This window comes from Onychomys torridus, chromosome 5, assembly GCF_903995425.1.
Source record: "Onychomys torridus chromosome 5, mOncTor1.1, whole genome shotgun sequence".
NCBI classification, from domain to species: domain Eukaryota; kingdom Metazoa; phylum Chordata; class Mammalia; order Rodentia; family Cricetidae; genus Onychomys; species Onychomys torridus.
In genome coordinates this window covers 59,101,881-59,117,546 of record NC_050447.1, presented here as the reverse complement: position 1 = coordinate 59,117,546, position 15,666 = coordinate 59,101,881, and the positions used below count along the sequence as shown (strand labels likewise).

The following is a 15,666-nucleotide window of genomic DNA, read 5'->3' as shown; positions in this document are numbered from 1 at the left end:
TGGGGTTGATCGCTGGTGAAGGTTTCCCAATGCTAGGAGCCAATACATTGTGAAAGAGCCTTCCTCGGGGGTGTATGCAAACCTTATTATGGAGTCATTAAACTCCATGAACATGATATTTGAAAACTGAATCAGAATATATTATATACCAAACCTTTGGACAGTCTATGGACATGATAAAAATATTTTCTTTTTATCTCTGGTTTCTATAGTTCAGAGATTTATTTCTTTGACACATATTGGTATTATTTTACTTTTAGTTTTATACTTTAGAACACTGGTGGTGCTTTCTTCCAGAATCAGATATGCTGTTACAAAACTTCTATTTAAAAACTTGAAATGAGAATTATTTAGTTCAAGTTAAAATGAATGAAAGTGCACTCACAGAGACTGCCTAGAGCTGGGTAGGTAATAGTGTACCAAAGAAATGCCCACTTGTGCTACTGCAACCAAGTATGTCTTTCTGAGAAGTCTATAAACAACAGAATTTCTTTCTGGCAATACTAGAGGCAGGGAAGTTCAAAAGCAAGGACACTGTGGTTGCTTCCACGTTTAGTAAATTATAAATAAAGCAACTGTAAAGATTCAGGTGCCCTTATTTGGTATTTCACATCTAGATCTTAATCCATTTGCCACCTGCCCTGGTGCCTGGTGGAAGATGAAGATGCAACTTTAATTTCAATAGACTCTTGAGTTGTGAGATGCTGTTACTTCGATGCTTTTGATCCTCGTGGACAGAAGGGTTCTCTTTAGCCTGTACTGAGTTCTCTTGCACTCTTGGGTTGATCTCTGCACTTTCTCCTTTGCTCCACTCTTCTCACAGAATGGATCCTTTCCACCGTAACAAGCTTGTGCCACCAGCATGCTACCTGCTAGGGTTTGTCTCCCAGCATCAGTCCATGCTGGTGTTCTCTGGGTTTCCCTGAAGAATTGGTCTTTCTGGTTTAAATAAAGAATAATTATACTGCATTTTAACTGGGTGTTGTCTAGAACAAAGCACTCCTGCTGTTTCTGTTAGTATCATAACCTTATAACCAATTGAGAGAAAATTCATGTGACTAATCTTCCTAATTTAAGATGGCAAGGTCTCTTTCTGTGTGTTCTAATATTGCTGATGTCCTTAAGTAAAGGTGTTTTATTTTTACATTTGGGGAGTTCCCTAGCACACCTGTAGAGCTCAGAGGACATCTCACAGGAGTCAGTTCTCTCTTTCCACCATGTGGGTTCAGATGATCAAATTCAGGTGGCCAGGCTTGGTGGCAAACACCCTTACCTGCTTGATCTATGTCTCCAGGCCCGTTAGAGGGTTTTAAAGCTTTAGTCCTCACGGTCCATTCTCCTTTCCCTATCACCTTGTTTGTGGCTATTATAAACAGAGTTGTTTCCACTTTATTGTTTCTCTCTAGTGGTTATGTGTATATATGAAAACTATTGATTTGGGTGTATGAGTTCTGCTCCCTCTCACCCCATTGAACTCTCTTTCTGCTTCTAGTAGTATTTCAACTGGACTCTCCTGAGGGTACCACGTATGCAGCCATAGTCTAGTCAGACAGCGCTGGTATCACCTGCTCCTTCCAATTATTACACCTCTAATTTATTTCTCTTGTGCTGACTGGTAGCTTTAACAGATACCAACTAATGGAACTACCCTGGGCATTCTTCTAAAGGCAGCAGAAATGCCTCCAAGTTTCCCCATTAAGCTATGTGTTTTGTCAGACACTGGCTCCACTCTGCAGCCATGATCATCTTTCTCTATTGTATTCTAAATACAACCTATTTTTGTATTTTATCTAAAGTCATGGTTTTGTCAGAGCTGGCTCTGTGTCCATGTTCACAGTTATCGTTTTGTATTGTAGCTTTACATACAATATAATTTCACATTTCTAGAAGAAATGGGCTATACTGTAAATTTAGTAATGAGCTATACTGCATGTTTAGTAAATAGTAATTTATTTAGAAATATTTAAATATATCTAATTGTGATTTTCTCAATCAAGTGTGTATGTTCAACATAGTGTTTTTGTTTTCTGTAGTTCTTCCTCATGATATTCTATAGGGTCTTATTTTTAATCCAATTTAGATTGTATTTTAGGGGGGTGTTTTTGTTTGTTTTGTTTGTTTGTTTGTTTTGAGATAGGATTTCTCTGTATAGCCCTGGCTGTCCTGGAACTCATTTTATACACAGGGCTGGCCTTGAGCTCATAGAGAGCTGCCTGCCTCTGCGTCCCTGGGTGCTGGGACTAAAGGCATGCACCACCACCACCTGGCTTAATTGTGCCATTTTTTAGATTGATTTATTTCATTTTATGTACATGAATGTTTTGGTTACGTGTATGTCTCTGTACCTCATGTGTGCCTGATGCCTAGAACTGGAGTCATAGTCCAGGAGCTGTGGGTACTAAACCCGGGTCCTCTGGAAGAGCAACAGTGCTCTTAACAACTGAGCCACCTCTCCAGCCCTCAATTTGGGCCATTTTAAGAGAAAATAGGTCGACCAAAAGTCATGTGTCAAGTGATGGTTTCACACAAGTTTTCATTTGAGAGACTAGGGCAACATTGTTTGACGCAGTAGATGTTGCTGCTGGCACCACACCTAAGCCCCTCCAGGGTTCTTCCCCTTGCATTGCTGCTCCATGCACTGGCTGGGAACTGCTCATAGCTATGTCTTCTGACAAATGCCTTGGCCAAAGGAAGCCAGCGCTCTTGGAATACCTGTAGCTGACATCTCACACAGAGTCTCACAGAACCCCCCAGCCTTGCCTCAAGCTATGACAACCATGTCCTATCCTTCGTATTTCAGAGTTTTCTGTCAGGTCAACCTCAGACTACAGCAAAATCTCCTCTTCACCTGCTTCTGCCCTGTCCTGACTTACTTTGAATTACCTCCTAGAATCTCCCACTCAGCCTCTAATTTGGGGGTATCCTGACCTAAGACACATTACTTATACCAAGCATCATTATGGGGATTCCAAACACATGGGGGTATGCTCAGCTTGGAGACCCTTTTGCATTGGACATTAACTACACATCCTAGGTATCAAGGACTAACAAACTGGGAACCAGCCAGTTGGTGGTGGCACACACTTTTAATCCCAGCACTCAGGAGGCAGAAGCAGGCAGATCTCTGAGTTTGAGGCCAGCCTAGTCTACAAAGCTAGTTCCAGGACAGCCAAGGCTACACCAAGAAACCCTGCCTTGAAAAACAAAACAAAACAAAAACTTGGAACCGAAGTATCACAAAGAGAGTGTATCTCATTTCCAGGCAACAATAAATAGGTGACTTCTGCCCACTTATACCACCTCATACACCTTTAACTCATCTGCAGGAACCAAAATTCACAGGACTTGAAGACTAATTTTTTTTTTGGTTTTAACACAAGCAGGATCTTCATCTGATGAAGGGTGAAGAGTACCATATCTTACAGAACTGAAGACCCCTCTTGGGTTATTCTGAACCTCTATACTAGAACCATAGGATGAGAGACTTATGAAAAACTTGTTTTCTTAGAGGCTACAATACAGCTTATGTTTCTAGTAATTTTTGCTTATATTTTTGGTATCAAACTCTGTTTTCCAACTCATAATAGAATAATGCAATCAAGTTACCCCTCTGCACCATTTGAGGGGAGAAACAATAAGATGTCTATCTTCTGTTCTCCCAAAACTGCCAGCCTTGAACTCAGCTGACCCTAATAGAATTTCTATAGTTTTCTTTTTTCTATGTAATTCTTGAGCATTTAATTTTCACTTCTTCCTGTTTTAATTTTCCAATCTTTTTGTTTCACTCCTTGTGTCTTCCTGCTTCTTCTCCCTGGGTCCTCCCTTCTACCCATTTCTCTGATTTACCACTCCCCGATGTCGAGATTCTATATTGCTGCAGCAGCCTCCTGCCTATGACCTCATCCTTCTCCCTCTACTCATCCATGGTGCTGCACTGACCCACCCAGGGAAAACAATGTCACTGTCCTGATCCAAAGGTTCATTAACAGTCCCATTGTCTAGTATCTAAGATCTAATATCTATCTTAAGGGTGGCATTCAAGACCCTCTGTCATCAATTTCTACTTGCCTTTTAAGCCTAATAGCTAGCACTTTTGTATACAAATCTCCCGCTGATAACAAAATGAACTTTTCAGTGGCTCGAGACACACACACACAAATTAGGCATGTTCTCGATACTGTCCATGTTTTGTACCACTGTTTTCATTCTACCTAAGATATGCCATCTCTCAGGACCTGCTCAAACACTGAAGTACACACACACACACACACACACACACACACACACACACACACACGATTTTATTTTACAGATTTTCTGCTTTTATACTGTCTCCCTAAACACATGCTAAAGGGTAGGACCAGGTTTTAAGTATCTTTTGTCTCCAGTGTTACTTAGCTTGGTGCTGGCATGTTGTAGATGAGATTAATGAAAAGTGAATCAGCAAATAATGCATTTCTTGAGCCAAGTAATTGTACTAAATACAGCAGAGCCTGGAGTCGAGCAGCATTGAGAATTAATGAGGGGCAAAGGGGAAGCAGCTTCTTTTTTCTACAGCTCTAATTTCCATGGAATCAAAAGAAGCCAGGGCCTCAGGAGCCACAGTGCCTACTCCCGAAGAGCAGCCTGAGCTACAGTGTATGTGTGCCAGCCATCTGAACGCTGAGACACTCCAAGGAAGATTTAGAAATGTTAGTTTGCAGCACTCAAAATACCTGCCTTAATGAAGCTGGAATCTGAAACCGCTTTCTCCATCAAGAGAGTGTCCTCATTAAGTTCCTCAACAGTCCATGGATCCTGTTAACTCTTTCAATTAGAAAATGGCTCCCAGGCATCCTGGGAGAGGTGACTAGCAGGCTCCTGCTGCTCCTATAGCTTTAGCTCTTGCTGACAAATGATGGTCAGCTCCACCTCCAGGACCCCCAGCCAGGAGTTAGCCCTCCTAGGGAACAACTAAGTGAGAGGATTCCTGGACCCAAGGAAAGCTTGCCAGGCATGGTATGTAGCTGTTTTCAGCTTTCCCTGGGAAGAAAGTACAGGTCTTTGCTTGTATTCTCTCTTTGCTTTTCTCAAAGCAGGGTAGCTATGGCTTGAGAACTAAACATGTCCTCAAAGGATGACTGAGAAACTAAATTCCACCACAGTGGGAGGAGACAGTAGGAAGACAGCATGTCCTGGACTCCTGAGTCCTTTTAAGAAATGGAAGTCACTGGAGCCAGGAGAGCAATGAGAGTGGCCAGGAGGCAGTAAGTGTGTGTGTGGAGGGGTTTGCTAAGGAAGAAAGGGACAAACCCAGCTGGGGAGTGTTTCAAACGGGGGACCAGTGGCTGAGGTGCCTGTTTAACAATTCAGAGTGGACTCTTCCCACCACATTTTCCCAGTGTCCCTCAGTCCCTACCTTCTACAGGGCCCTCCTGGCTCCCTACCCTGAACTCCCCAACGCAGGGCCGCTCTTCCCTATATAATCCAGTTATTTGGGTTACATGCTCTCTTGTACCTTTGGGCCTCCTGGCTGCTGCACCTGGTTTCCCTCTCTCCCCTCTTCCCTCTCCTCACCCTCTCCTCACATGACTTAGTCTGGTCTTGCCCACTCTGGACTCTCCCGGAAGTCCCTGCCTCTGGTTATACTCTCCCACATATTTACAATAACCCTTCTCCTCCACCAGACCTAGGAGCAGTCACGTTCCTTGCCTTTTTAGTTCTTTTTTCATTCCGGGAGCTGTCCAGGAGAGAAGCAAGGAGAGTGGATTAACCTTTGCAGCCAATGCATGCACACATTCGCCTCCCTCCCCGCCCTCCCCAGGCTTCCATCTGATCCAAGCTGAGGGTGGGAATAAAGACAGAGGTCACTCAGGCTTCAGGATTTAGTTCTCAACGGAGCAATTCTCAACTTAGAACAAGTCTGTATCAAGTACTTCACAAGGCTCTCAGCACTGTTTGCACTTGGTAAAGTAAATCCTATTAAAAATGGAAGCTCTGCTCCACTGGGGGGCCCAATTTGCATATCATCTCTTTAAAGAAATGGTTCATACATAAATTTATCAAAGGATTTAACAGAGTCCGGTAAAAATCTGAGGCTAAGCCAGCACTCTGCACTGACGACCACACACCACACAGAATCCAAAACTCAGCAAACAGTAGTGTGCTCACATACAGAGCAGAGCTGTTGGACATCCCAACCCCACCCCCTGACTTTCAGCTGCAGGACCTTGAAAGTTTCCAACGGGGACTGAAGCAACCTCTAATTACACAGACTCCTAGGGAGCCCCTCTGAGGGTTTCAGGGAAATTCTGGTTTCTGCTCTCAAGAAGTTCACCATCCAAGTGAGACCATGTGTATTCACACTTGTACCCATCCAAGTGAGACTATGTGTATTCACACTTGTACCCGCGAGGGCAGGAGAAAAAACAATCTTTGATTCAGTCTTCTGGAGTCTGACCAAACTGTTTCTGTTCAACAAGTTCCTTTGGCTATGAATAAGTGGGCATTGTCTTGTGAAAAATAAGTCATGAAGTGCCCAGTGCTTTTTTCTTTTGTTTTTTTTTTCACATTAGTATGGACTGTTTGTCAACTCTTAACAGTTGATCTAATTAGGGAAAAAGGTAAAAATTTGGAGATGGCAAAGTGGGGTAAGGAAAGGAGTAGCCCCCATTTTATAGGTTGGAACTGGTTATTCAGGGATCTCTCTCTCTCTCTCTCTCTCTCTCTCTCTCTCTCTCTCTCTCTCTGTGTGTGTGTGTGTGTGTGTGTGTGTGTGTGTGTGTGTGTGTGTGTGTCTTCATGCCATGGTAGACTTGTGGAGGTCAGCAATCAACCTGAGGTGACAGTCCAACCTTCCATCTTGTTTGAAACAGGGTCTCTCTGCCCTGCAGCTTCCCCACAAGCTCCCAGGGCCTCTTTGGTCCTCACTTCCCATTTCCCTGTAGGAGTACTGGGGTGACTGATGCAAGCGACAGCACCTGACTTTACATCAGTTCAGGGGATTCAAACTCAGGTCCTCACAGTTGCACAGCTTGCAGTTTACCCACTGAGCCATCTCTCTGACACCTCAGAGAAAAAATTTAAGAGGCTGTTCAGTCAGTGCGGCCTCAAAACTCTCTGCTTTCACCGTGTATTGAGAGTGTTTAAACAACATGATGATAACTGGAGGTATTTTACAAATGGCCTCTGGCAATCTTGACGGAACTGTTATAATTCTTTCCGTTGGTCACTAGCAGAAGCTAACTTTCATAGTTCTATAAATCACTCCATAAAAAAATATATGCTTCTCAGGTTTTATAAGCCCCAAAGATCAGCAGTTGTATGACCCCTAGATAGACCAGAAAGGAAGGAAACAATTTGGGGCTGCTCCTTTGGTGTCTCTATGAAACCTCAGAGTTTGGAGGAGATTTGCCTCTCAGACACAGAAAATGCTGGATGTGTGCAGAAGGAAGTCATGCCGCCTGCTTCCTTCCATCTCTCCTGTAGCTCCAGGAGGAGGGAGAAAGCTTTGTGATTTCCTATATGAATCTCCCCTCACTTCCTTTGTTTTTATGAATTTGTGACATTATTCTTAGGTATAAGATTCAGGAAGTATAGATTTTATATAGGTACCTAAAATCATGTATATATGAAATGTGTACATATTTATGTATACATTTCATATATATGTATACATATATGTATATATTTCATATATAATAAAAATAGAAGCAGACATGTCTAGGAAGACAAAGGGCACTAATGGGTGAGGGAGTGGTGAGAACAGTGAGGATAGAGGATATAGTGAAAATGTATCAAATGTACAATATATGTTTATATTAAGATGTTCTTTGTGTGAGCCAGACGATAGAGAGCAGAACCATAAAATGCTGTCTTCTGGGCATGAGTTGGCCATTGCATGTGTGAAGTCATAGCAAGTGCAGCTGCCTGCACAGGGCCTGCACAAGAGCAGGCCCAAATAGTCTATTAATGATATGGGAGGGACTCAGGTGGGCTGGCCTCTCCCTGGAAAATATTGGCAGTATGTGGCTACTTGGGACTGAGAAGTCATTGTCTTCAGTGAGTACCCACTGGTGAGTGCCCATGCATCCATGGATGCCCATCCAGCCCTGATGAAACTCAGAGGGTCACAAAATAAGCCAAAAACAAAACAAAAAGACATAAAAGTGGAATAATGGAGCCTTGTCAGAAAAAGTGAGGTTGGTGGGGGTCAAATGGAGATAAGAAAGAGTGAAGAAGTTAATGTGATTGGAATGTATTATATACATATATATATATATATATATATATATATATATGTATATGTATATGTATATATATATGTATGTATTCTACTTATATTTTATATATGCTATATTTATATCTGAAACTATCAAAGAAACATTTTTAAATTTTTTTATGTAGTACAGTATCATGTACAATGAACATATACAAAGAGAAAAGACATTTAAAGATTCAGGACATACATATAGACGTGTGCCCAGTCCCCTGAATGAGATCAGAGCCAAGCACAGATCCCAAGCAATTGCCATGGACACAGCTCAAAGCTCCTTCTCAAGGATGCAGACAATTATGGTAGCCCCAGAGTGGGACTGGTCATTCTGTTTACACTGACCACTCACTGATGATAAGGTGTCCAACCTTTAACAGGATAACCTAGAGAAGGAATACACCCCTCAGACACCACTTCATCAGCCCCAGCCCCAGCCCCAGCCCCAGCCTGTGAAATGTGATAATGGAGGGGACTGTTCTGAACTTGACCCTGTCCCATATCAGAAGCCTTCATACCTCTGTGCCTGGAGAGGCCTAAACATTAGCCCCATGGCCATGCCCTACTTTTCACCTTGCTCCTCCTGAGGCACAAGTTGTGTACAAACCACACATTCTTGAGTGTTCCAAACCTCTAGACTTTGTTCCAGCTTCAGGGTTGACCTCTACCGAGGTATAAGACTGTGAAAGGCAAGTGTCCCCACAGTGTTCAAGAGTGTGCTAAGTAAAACAGAGGGCTGAGTTCAGCAGGACTCAGAGAGAGAAGTACATTTTGGGTAGAAGGAAGTAAAGGAATGGAGTCATCTGAATTTCACTACTCAGAAGGATCCTGAAAGCTGAAGGAAATAAAGGCCAGTGTCTGTAGACCTCACATAGGCACAGGTGTCTCCCCAACATCCTGTCTACTACTAACTTCTCCCATTGCTGTGGCCAAAACATGACAAGAAGCAACGTAAGAAAAAAAAGGATCTATTGTGGCTTATAGTTCCAGAGGCTGACACGCATCACAGAGGAAGGCATATGTGGCAAAAAATGGCTGATCACACACTTATGGTCAGAAAGCAGACAGCAGAATAGGAGGCGGGGCCACCTATGAAATCTCAAGGCCTGTCCCTGGTGACCCACTTCCTCCAGGGAGGCTCCACCTCCTAAATGTTCTACAACCTTCCCAAATAGCACTACTACCCACACATGAGTCTGTGAGGGACATATATTCAAATCCCACTTTGGGCCACCTCTTCACTGAAAATACAGATGTGTCTACAAGGCAAAGCCCAGGCTAAGAGTCCTTCTTATGTCCTCACCGTCTTTATGCACCTGCTTTCTGTACACTTCCTTCTCAAGGAATCTCTCAATGAGTATACAGCTGTCATTCTGGAGGGCGAGGGCCTGTGGCAGAATTTCTGGGGGTAGAATTTGGATTGTTATCGCACATGTGATTAAGCCCAACCTCTTCCCTTTTAAAATCTCAACAAGAACCCCTACAGTGCCTTAGTTTCTCCCCCAGAGACAGGTTCGGCTCTAACTATCACTCCTTTATTTCTAATATAAATTGAATTTGTAGCTTCTGCTACAAATAAAGAAAATCCTTCTTCCCACCAGGCCAGCAGCCACTGGAACAAAACTCAAGGGTGACCATGCTGTTCCCAGTCTCAAGATCTCAGAATGATGTCTGTCAGCTCAGGACCTGACTTTTGCATGGTTGTGATGACACAGCTGAGAACAATTTAAAGGGATGTGTTATTTATTTTGTTCATGGTTTCAGAGATTTCAGTCCATCGTGTCTAGGAGGGCATAATAGGATAGAGGAACTTTTGTCCCAGTGGGCTGGGAAGCAGAGCAAAGAAACTATCCATATTCCCCTTTCTCTGGCACAGCCTTTTGTTCCACAAAGGTTCCCAGCCCAAGGGATGGTGCCATCACATCCAGAATGAAACTTCCCTGTCAGCTGGTCATCTTTGGAAACAGATTCATAAATATACCCTGAGGCATGTCTCACAAGTCTCCTAGGTGATTTTAAATATAGTCAAGTTGATAATAAAGATTAATCATCATCGCTATCATGAATGACAGTCAGATAAACACCACGGCTGGTGCTACAGAAAGGTTGAAAAGTTCCCTGCAGTGGGGTCCTTGAAGCCTAAGCTGTTCTGACCACCCTCTGTGTCCCCTAGGCTTGGACACCAGACAAGCGCAGGTCATCGTCCTCTCCTCTGGGACCAAGTGTATCAGTGGCGAGCACATCAGTGACCAGGGGCTCGTTGTCAACGATTGCCATGCTGAAATTGTGGCCAGGCGGGCATTTCTTCACTTCCTCTACACTCAGCTGGAGCTGCACTTGAGGTAAAGGGGCCCCTGGCATGGGCAGGACCAACACGCCTTAGCTAGTGAGAAGCCAGGCAACTAGGTCATGGAAAAGAATCCCACAGCCAGCTTAAAATGTGCCATTCACTTATCTTGGCAGATCCCATACATTGTAAGTGACTATGCACAACACAGCATCTATTTTTATTCAGACTTGGAGCGCCCTTTGAATACCACACAGACGCTGAAGTGTTAAATTACCAGATGTCAGCATTACACTCAACATCTCACTTCAGGAAACAGGCTGTTTGCCTACAGGTTACACACACAAGTTACCACACATGTGCCCACAGGCATAGACACACAGGAATACATCTTGTCATGGCTTCTTCCATTTGGTTATTTTTCAATTAAAACATTTGGGCAGCCACTACAGCATTCCTCAAATGACAGTTTCCTTTGTGAAACCCAGACATCAACAAGAGCACAGGGCACAGCCATCTCTGAATCTTACAGACCTTCAATAAGCTATTTACCCAACCAGCTACTCCAATATAAATGTCAATGAGACGAGACAACAGAGCAATTCTAGGAGCTACCTACAGATCACAGAAGTTTTCTTGCAAAAAGTGCAACCACCAAAAAGGGAGAAGACAAGACAGGGAAAGACATAGAGAAAAGAAGTTTGAGGACAGAGAGAGGGAGGGAAGAAGAGAGAGGGAGGAAGGGAGGGAAGGGGGAAGAAAAGAAGGAAACAATGACTTCACTCACTCTCGGGAAATAGGAGTCATTGCTCTCTGGAACCGTAATTCGATGCAATTGAAAGAGTGTTTGGTACAATGTGAGATGGCTTGAATCAATGTGCTTGCTCCCTGGCAAAAACTTTCATTTCAGCCATGGAAAGGTGCCAGGTTGACATTGACACCTCTGCTCAATTCTGACAAAATTGTGTCCATTTTAAGCAGGGCTCACAGTTCAGTTATTTCTACAAAGGGAAGAGGGTCCCCTCTGCTCCCTGGTCAGTTTAGGTTTGAGAATTTCTCAGCCAACATAGTTTCTTCACCAGTTCAGAGTTCTTCATGTTTAGTAAGGGCCATCTCTCAGGGGCCAAGCTCGTAAACGAGCTGTCCTTTATTTCCTGTCACCAGTTCTAATCTCGGGGCCAGGCTGCTTTCATTGTACAAACCAAAGGTAAACGGCTCTCACAAAAATACACAGTGGCCCTCTTGAGGTAGGTATTCAATACTTTGTAGCCCTTATCCTACACAGCCAAGTCACCCTGTCCTGGTGACCTCAGTTCTCCTCATACCCCCGCAGAACCAACTATGTTCCACTCTCTAGATTTCAAATCAGGAAATGTGACCAAAATCGTGTACACTTGTGTGTGTATATGTGTGCTTGTATGTGTGTATGTGTGCACATGGAGGTCAGAGAACAACCTCAGATGTCATTCTCAGACGCCATCTACCTTGTTTGTCTTGAGACAGGACCTCTCACTGCCCTGAAACTCCCCAGATAGGGTAATCTGATTGGCCAGTGAAGAATGGCAATCAGCTCAGTCTCTCTGTTTCCCTGGCAGTGGGATCAGAAGTGCATGCCAGCAAGTCTGGATTTTTTTTAAACATAAGTTCTAGGAACAAACTTGGATCTTCATGTGTGCCAACCAAGCCATCTCCTAAGCCTGCCGCATACACTTTAACAAGGATTTTCTAGAGTGAAGAGGTGCTAAGAAATGTGCTACAATGCTGGAATTTCTGATGTCCTCATGGCAGCCATCAGGAAAAAGCAGGCTGTCACATGAGCTGGAATCTCTCTGGAAGACATAATAAACTCCAACAGAAACCTAGGTAGATTTGATCATGTGGCATTTCATACACATTCCTGAAGCAAGCTGGTCCCAGTAGTTGAATTGCTGTGGGTCTCTTTGACAAAACATTCTTTCCTTACATCTTTCAGCTGCCCTTTTCTTACCGTTTGAAACAGGGTTCCTTGAATCCACTAACAACGGCATCTCAGAGGGCTTTCAGTGAGTGGCTCATTCACATGAACCTGTTAGCATGTACAGAAGTCATACAAAAAGGGAAAATGCCTAATACATGCCAAACAGACTCGAATAAAGGCAATACCTTAATACACTCACTTAATTTTTATCTGAGCCTCTGCACAGCACATAGCAGCATGATATATTGCCATATCAGTTTCAGTAGACCTGGTGAGGGGTCAACTGGAAGAGACAAGAGCTGGAAAGCTCTCAAAATGTAGAGAAGGATCTCTACTGAAGACCCAACTTCTCAGTTGGAAATGTCCTCCAGTCCCCCTACCTCCTGTATATGTGTCACTGAAGACAATCCACCCAACTTTGCCCAGACTTGGACGCATTTGAGGCACTGCACAACTATCTGGAAAAGTCAAAGACAGCCACACCCCATTCCTTTCCTGCAGGAGGGTACCAAAAATGGCTGCAAAGGGCCTCAAGAAAAAGTAAAGTTTCCCTTAATGGGTCTGGTTTTGCAGTGGGGGACCAAGACTGCATGTAGTTGCTCCCAGGGCTGTGGAAGAAGAGCCACACATGATGGAGGAGTCCACTTGGGCACAAGGGAAGAGGTAGTTGCACATGAGCTTGTAGTAGCCTCAAAGGTTTCCTATGTCCATTCTGCTGCCTATGAGATCACAAGGCTCTGCAATGCAAAATCCATCACCAAGGGGGCAGAACTTGTACAAACAGCAAGAATGATGGAAAGCATACTGCCAAGGGTGTGCTGAGGGGTCTGGGAAAAAAAACACAGCTCAGTTGTTCAGTGCTCATGTGATATTGTCCCTCCTTGGGGAGGCAGGGCTGCTCAGATGCAGGGTTAAGGGCTATGAAGAAGGTTTTCCTAAAGCAAGAGGATGTAAAGCTCCAAGATTAGGAAGCATGCATTTGTTCTAGATCTACCCTGAATGATAAGAAAAGCCAATTCTGCATTGTTTGGCATTTCTACCTAGTTTGTTAGTACCCAAGCTCAGACACTGTTTAAAATCCCTTTTCTCTCTACTGCACCACTAGTACCCACTGAGACTACTCCAGTCAATTGTGTCCCAGGACACTCCATGAATGGGGCCTTGCAGGCACAGAGGATTATGGTTTATAATAATAGGTACTGGCTTGTAAAAGATAAACTTAAAATATATGGTTGGAGAGAAAGTTTAGTTTGTAAAGTGATTCTCAAACAGAACAAGGACCAAAGTATGAGACTCATAATTCATGCCTAAAAAGAAAATGAGAGGAAAAAAAGCCAGGTTTATAATCCCAGAGTTGAAGAGGCAGAGACAGGAAGACCCTGAGGCTCACCGGCCAGCCTAGATGGTGAGTTCCAGACCAACAAGAGACTCTGTCAAAAGAAAAGATAGATGGTACCTGAGGAGTAGCCCCTGAGCTGTCCTCTGACGTACACACACACACACACACACACACACACACACACACACACACACACACACACGGAAAAGAGGGAGAGAGAGAGAGAGAGAGAGAGAGAGAGAGAGAGAGAGAGAGAGAGAGCTCAAGTGTGAATGTTCAGGGAGGGTACAGATAGAAACGTTTCTGCTGATTGTGTTTGTTCCCAGATAGTTTTAATGTGGCCTGTCCCCAAAGTGTCCCAGCAAGGGGCAACAACCCACGAGCGTACAAGGGGTAGAAGCTGGGGAACTGCTAACTCCATGGAACAAGACAAAAGAACCTATTGGGACATCTTCAGTCGTTTTGTCATAAGTGACCTACATCCTCTTTGTGTCCATAGCAAGCACCGAGAGGACTCTGAGAGATCAATATTCATCCGTTTAAAGGAAGGAGGCTACAGGCTTCGAGAAAACATCCTCTTCCATCTCTATGTGAGCACGTCCCCCTGCGGAGATGCCAGACTCAACTCTCCCTACGAAATCACAACAGATTGTAAGAAACCACATATTTATTTGCCTTTTGTCAATAAATAATGCCAGACCAGGCTCCCTCTGGCTAAGCTCTGTCCCAGGCCAGCTGGGCCAAGGCATCTTGTGTGTAGTGTGAATGGATAGCTAGATGGATGTGAATCATAGCTACAATTAGCTAGCTACCTCCAAAACCTCAGTCTGAAATGTTCAGGTCATTGGCAGAAAAGTAGTTTGGGGTCTAAAATTAGCTATTTAATTATCATGGCACTCTGCTTTGTTTTACTAGGTCAGACATTCCCTATATCCCAGGCTGGAAAATGGAACCACAGAGAAAGCAAATGAGAATTACATGGGGTGAAAGCAAACTCAGACTAGCTCTTTTTGCCTTCGTTTGCAACTTGGATGAGAAAGAAACTCAACTTTTGCAATATAGCCAGGGGCCAAAGTGTAGTGTCCATTAACTTAAAAATTCCATTGCTAAACCCTTCTCAAGGACACAGTGCCAATCCTCTCCATCACCACTGTGCGTTTCCAGGATGGAGGACAAAGGTGGGTGTCTACACCTCTTTAGAGTTACTGGTGAGACTGTCTTGACCACAAAAGAGAAAAATCAAAGACTCTCACCTTCTCACTTAAAATATGCCATATTCTGTTATTGTAACACGCATACATCTTGCCCTTATTTGCGTGTATAACTCTCTCTCTCTCCCTCTCTCTCCCTCTCTCTCTCTCTCTTCCAAACTTTTTCTATTTTCATTCTTTCCTTATTTATTTACTTTGCATGTATGTGGGGTGTGTGTGTGTGTGTGTGTGTGTGTGTGTGTGTGTGTGTGTGTACAGACACATGTGTGACACAGTGCACCTGTGGAGGTCAGACGACAACCTCAGCATCCATCCTCACCCTCTACTTGGTTTAAGACAGGTTCTCTTCTTTTTTGTCTGTGGCTTTGTACACCAGGATCACTGGCCCCTGAGCTCGAGGGATTCTCCTGTCTCAGCTTCCCATCTCACTCTAGGAGTGCTGAGATTGCAGGTGTACCACAGTGCACACAGCTTTACATGGTTCTAAGGGCATAAACTCAGGTCTTCAAGCTTGCACAAAGTGCCCATCACACACACACACACACACACACACACACACACACACACACACACACACACTTTCTCTTTCTAAAAGCTTGAGAGAGGAAAGTGCTGGTCTGT

At 43.8% G+C, this 15,666-nt stretch overlaps 1 protein-coding gene across 1 annotated transcript in view; it reads left to right on the top strand.

Moving 5' to 3' along the window:
- Adarb2 (adenosine deaminase RNA specific B2 (inactive)) overlaps nt 1-15,666 on the top strand; it is a 208,440-nt gene that overhangs the window by 137,607 nt on the left and 55,167 nt on the right. The window contains exons 5-6 of the mRNA XM_036188873.1: nt 10,425-10,593; nt 14,334-14,485. Coding sequence (XP_036044766.1) covers nt 10,425-10,593; nt 14,334-14,485 — 321 coding nt within the window. The remainder of the gene's footprint in view (nt 1-10,424; nt 10,594-14,333; nt 14,486-15,666) is intronic.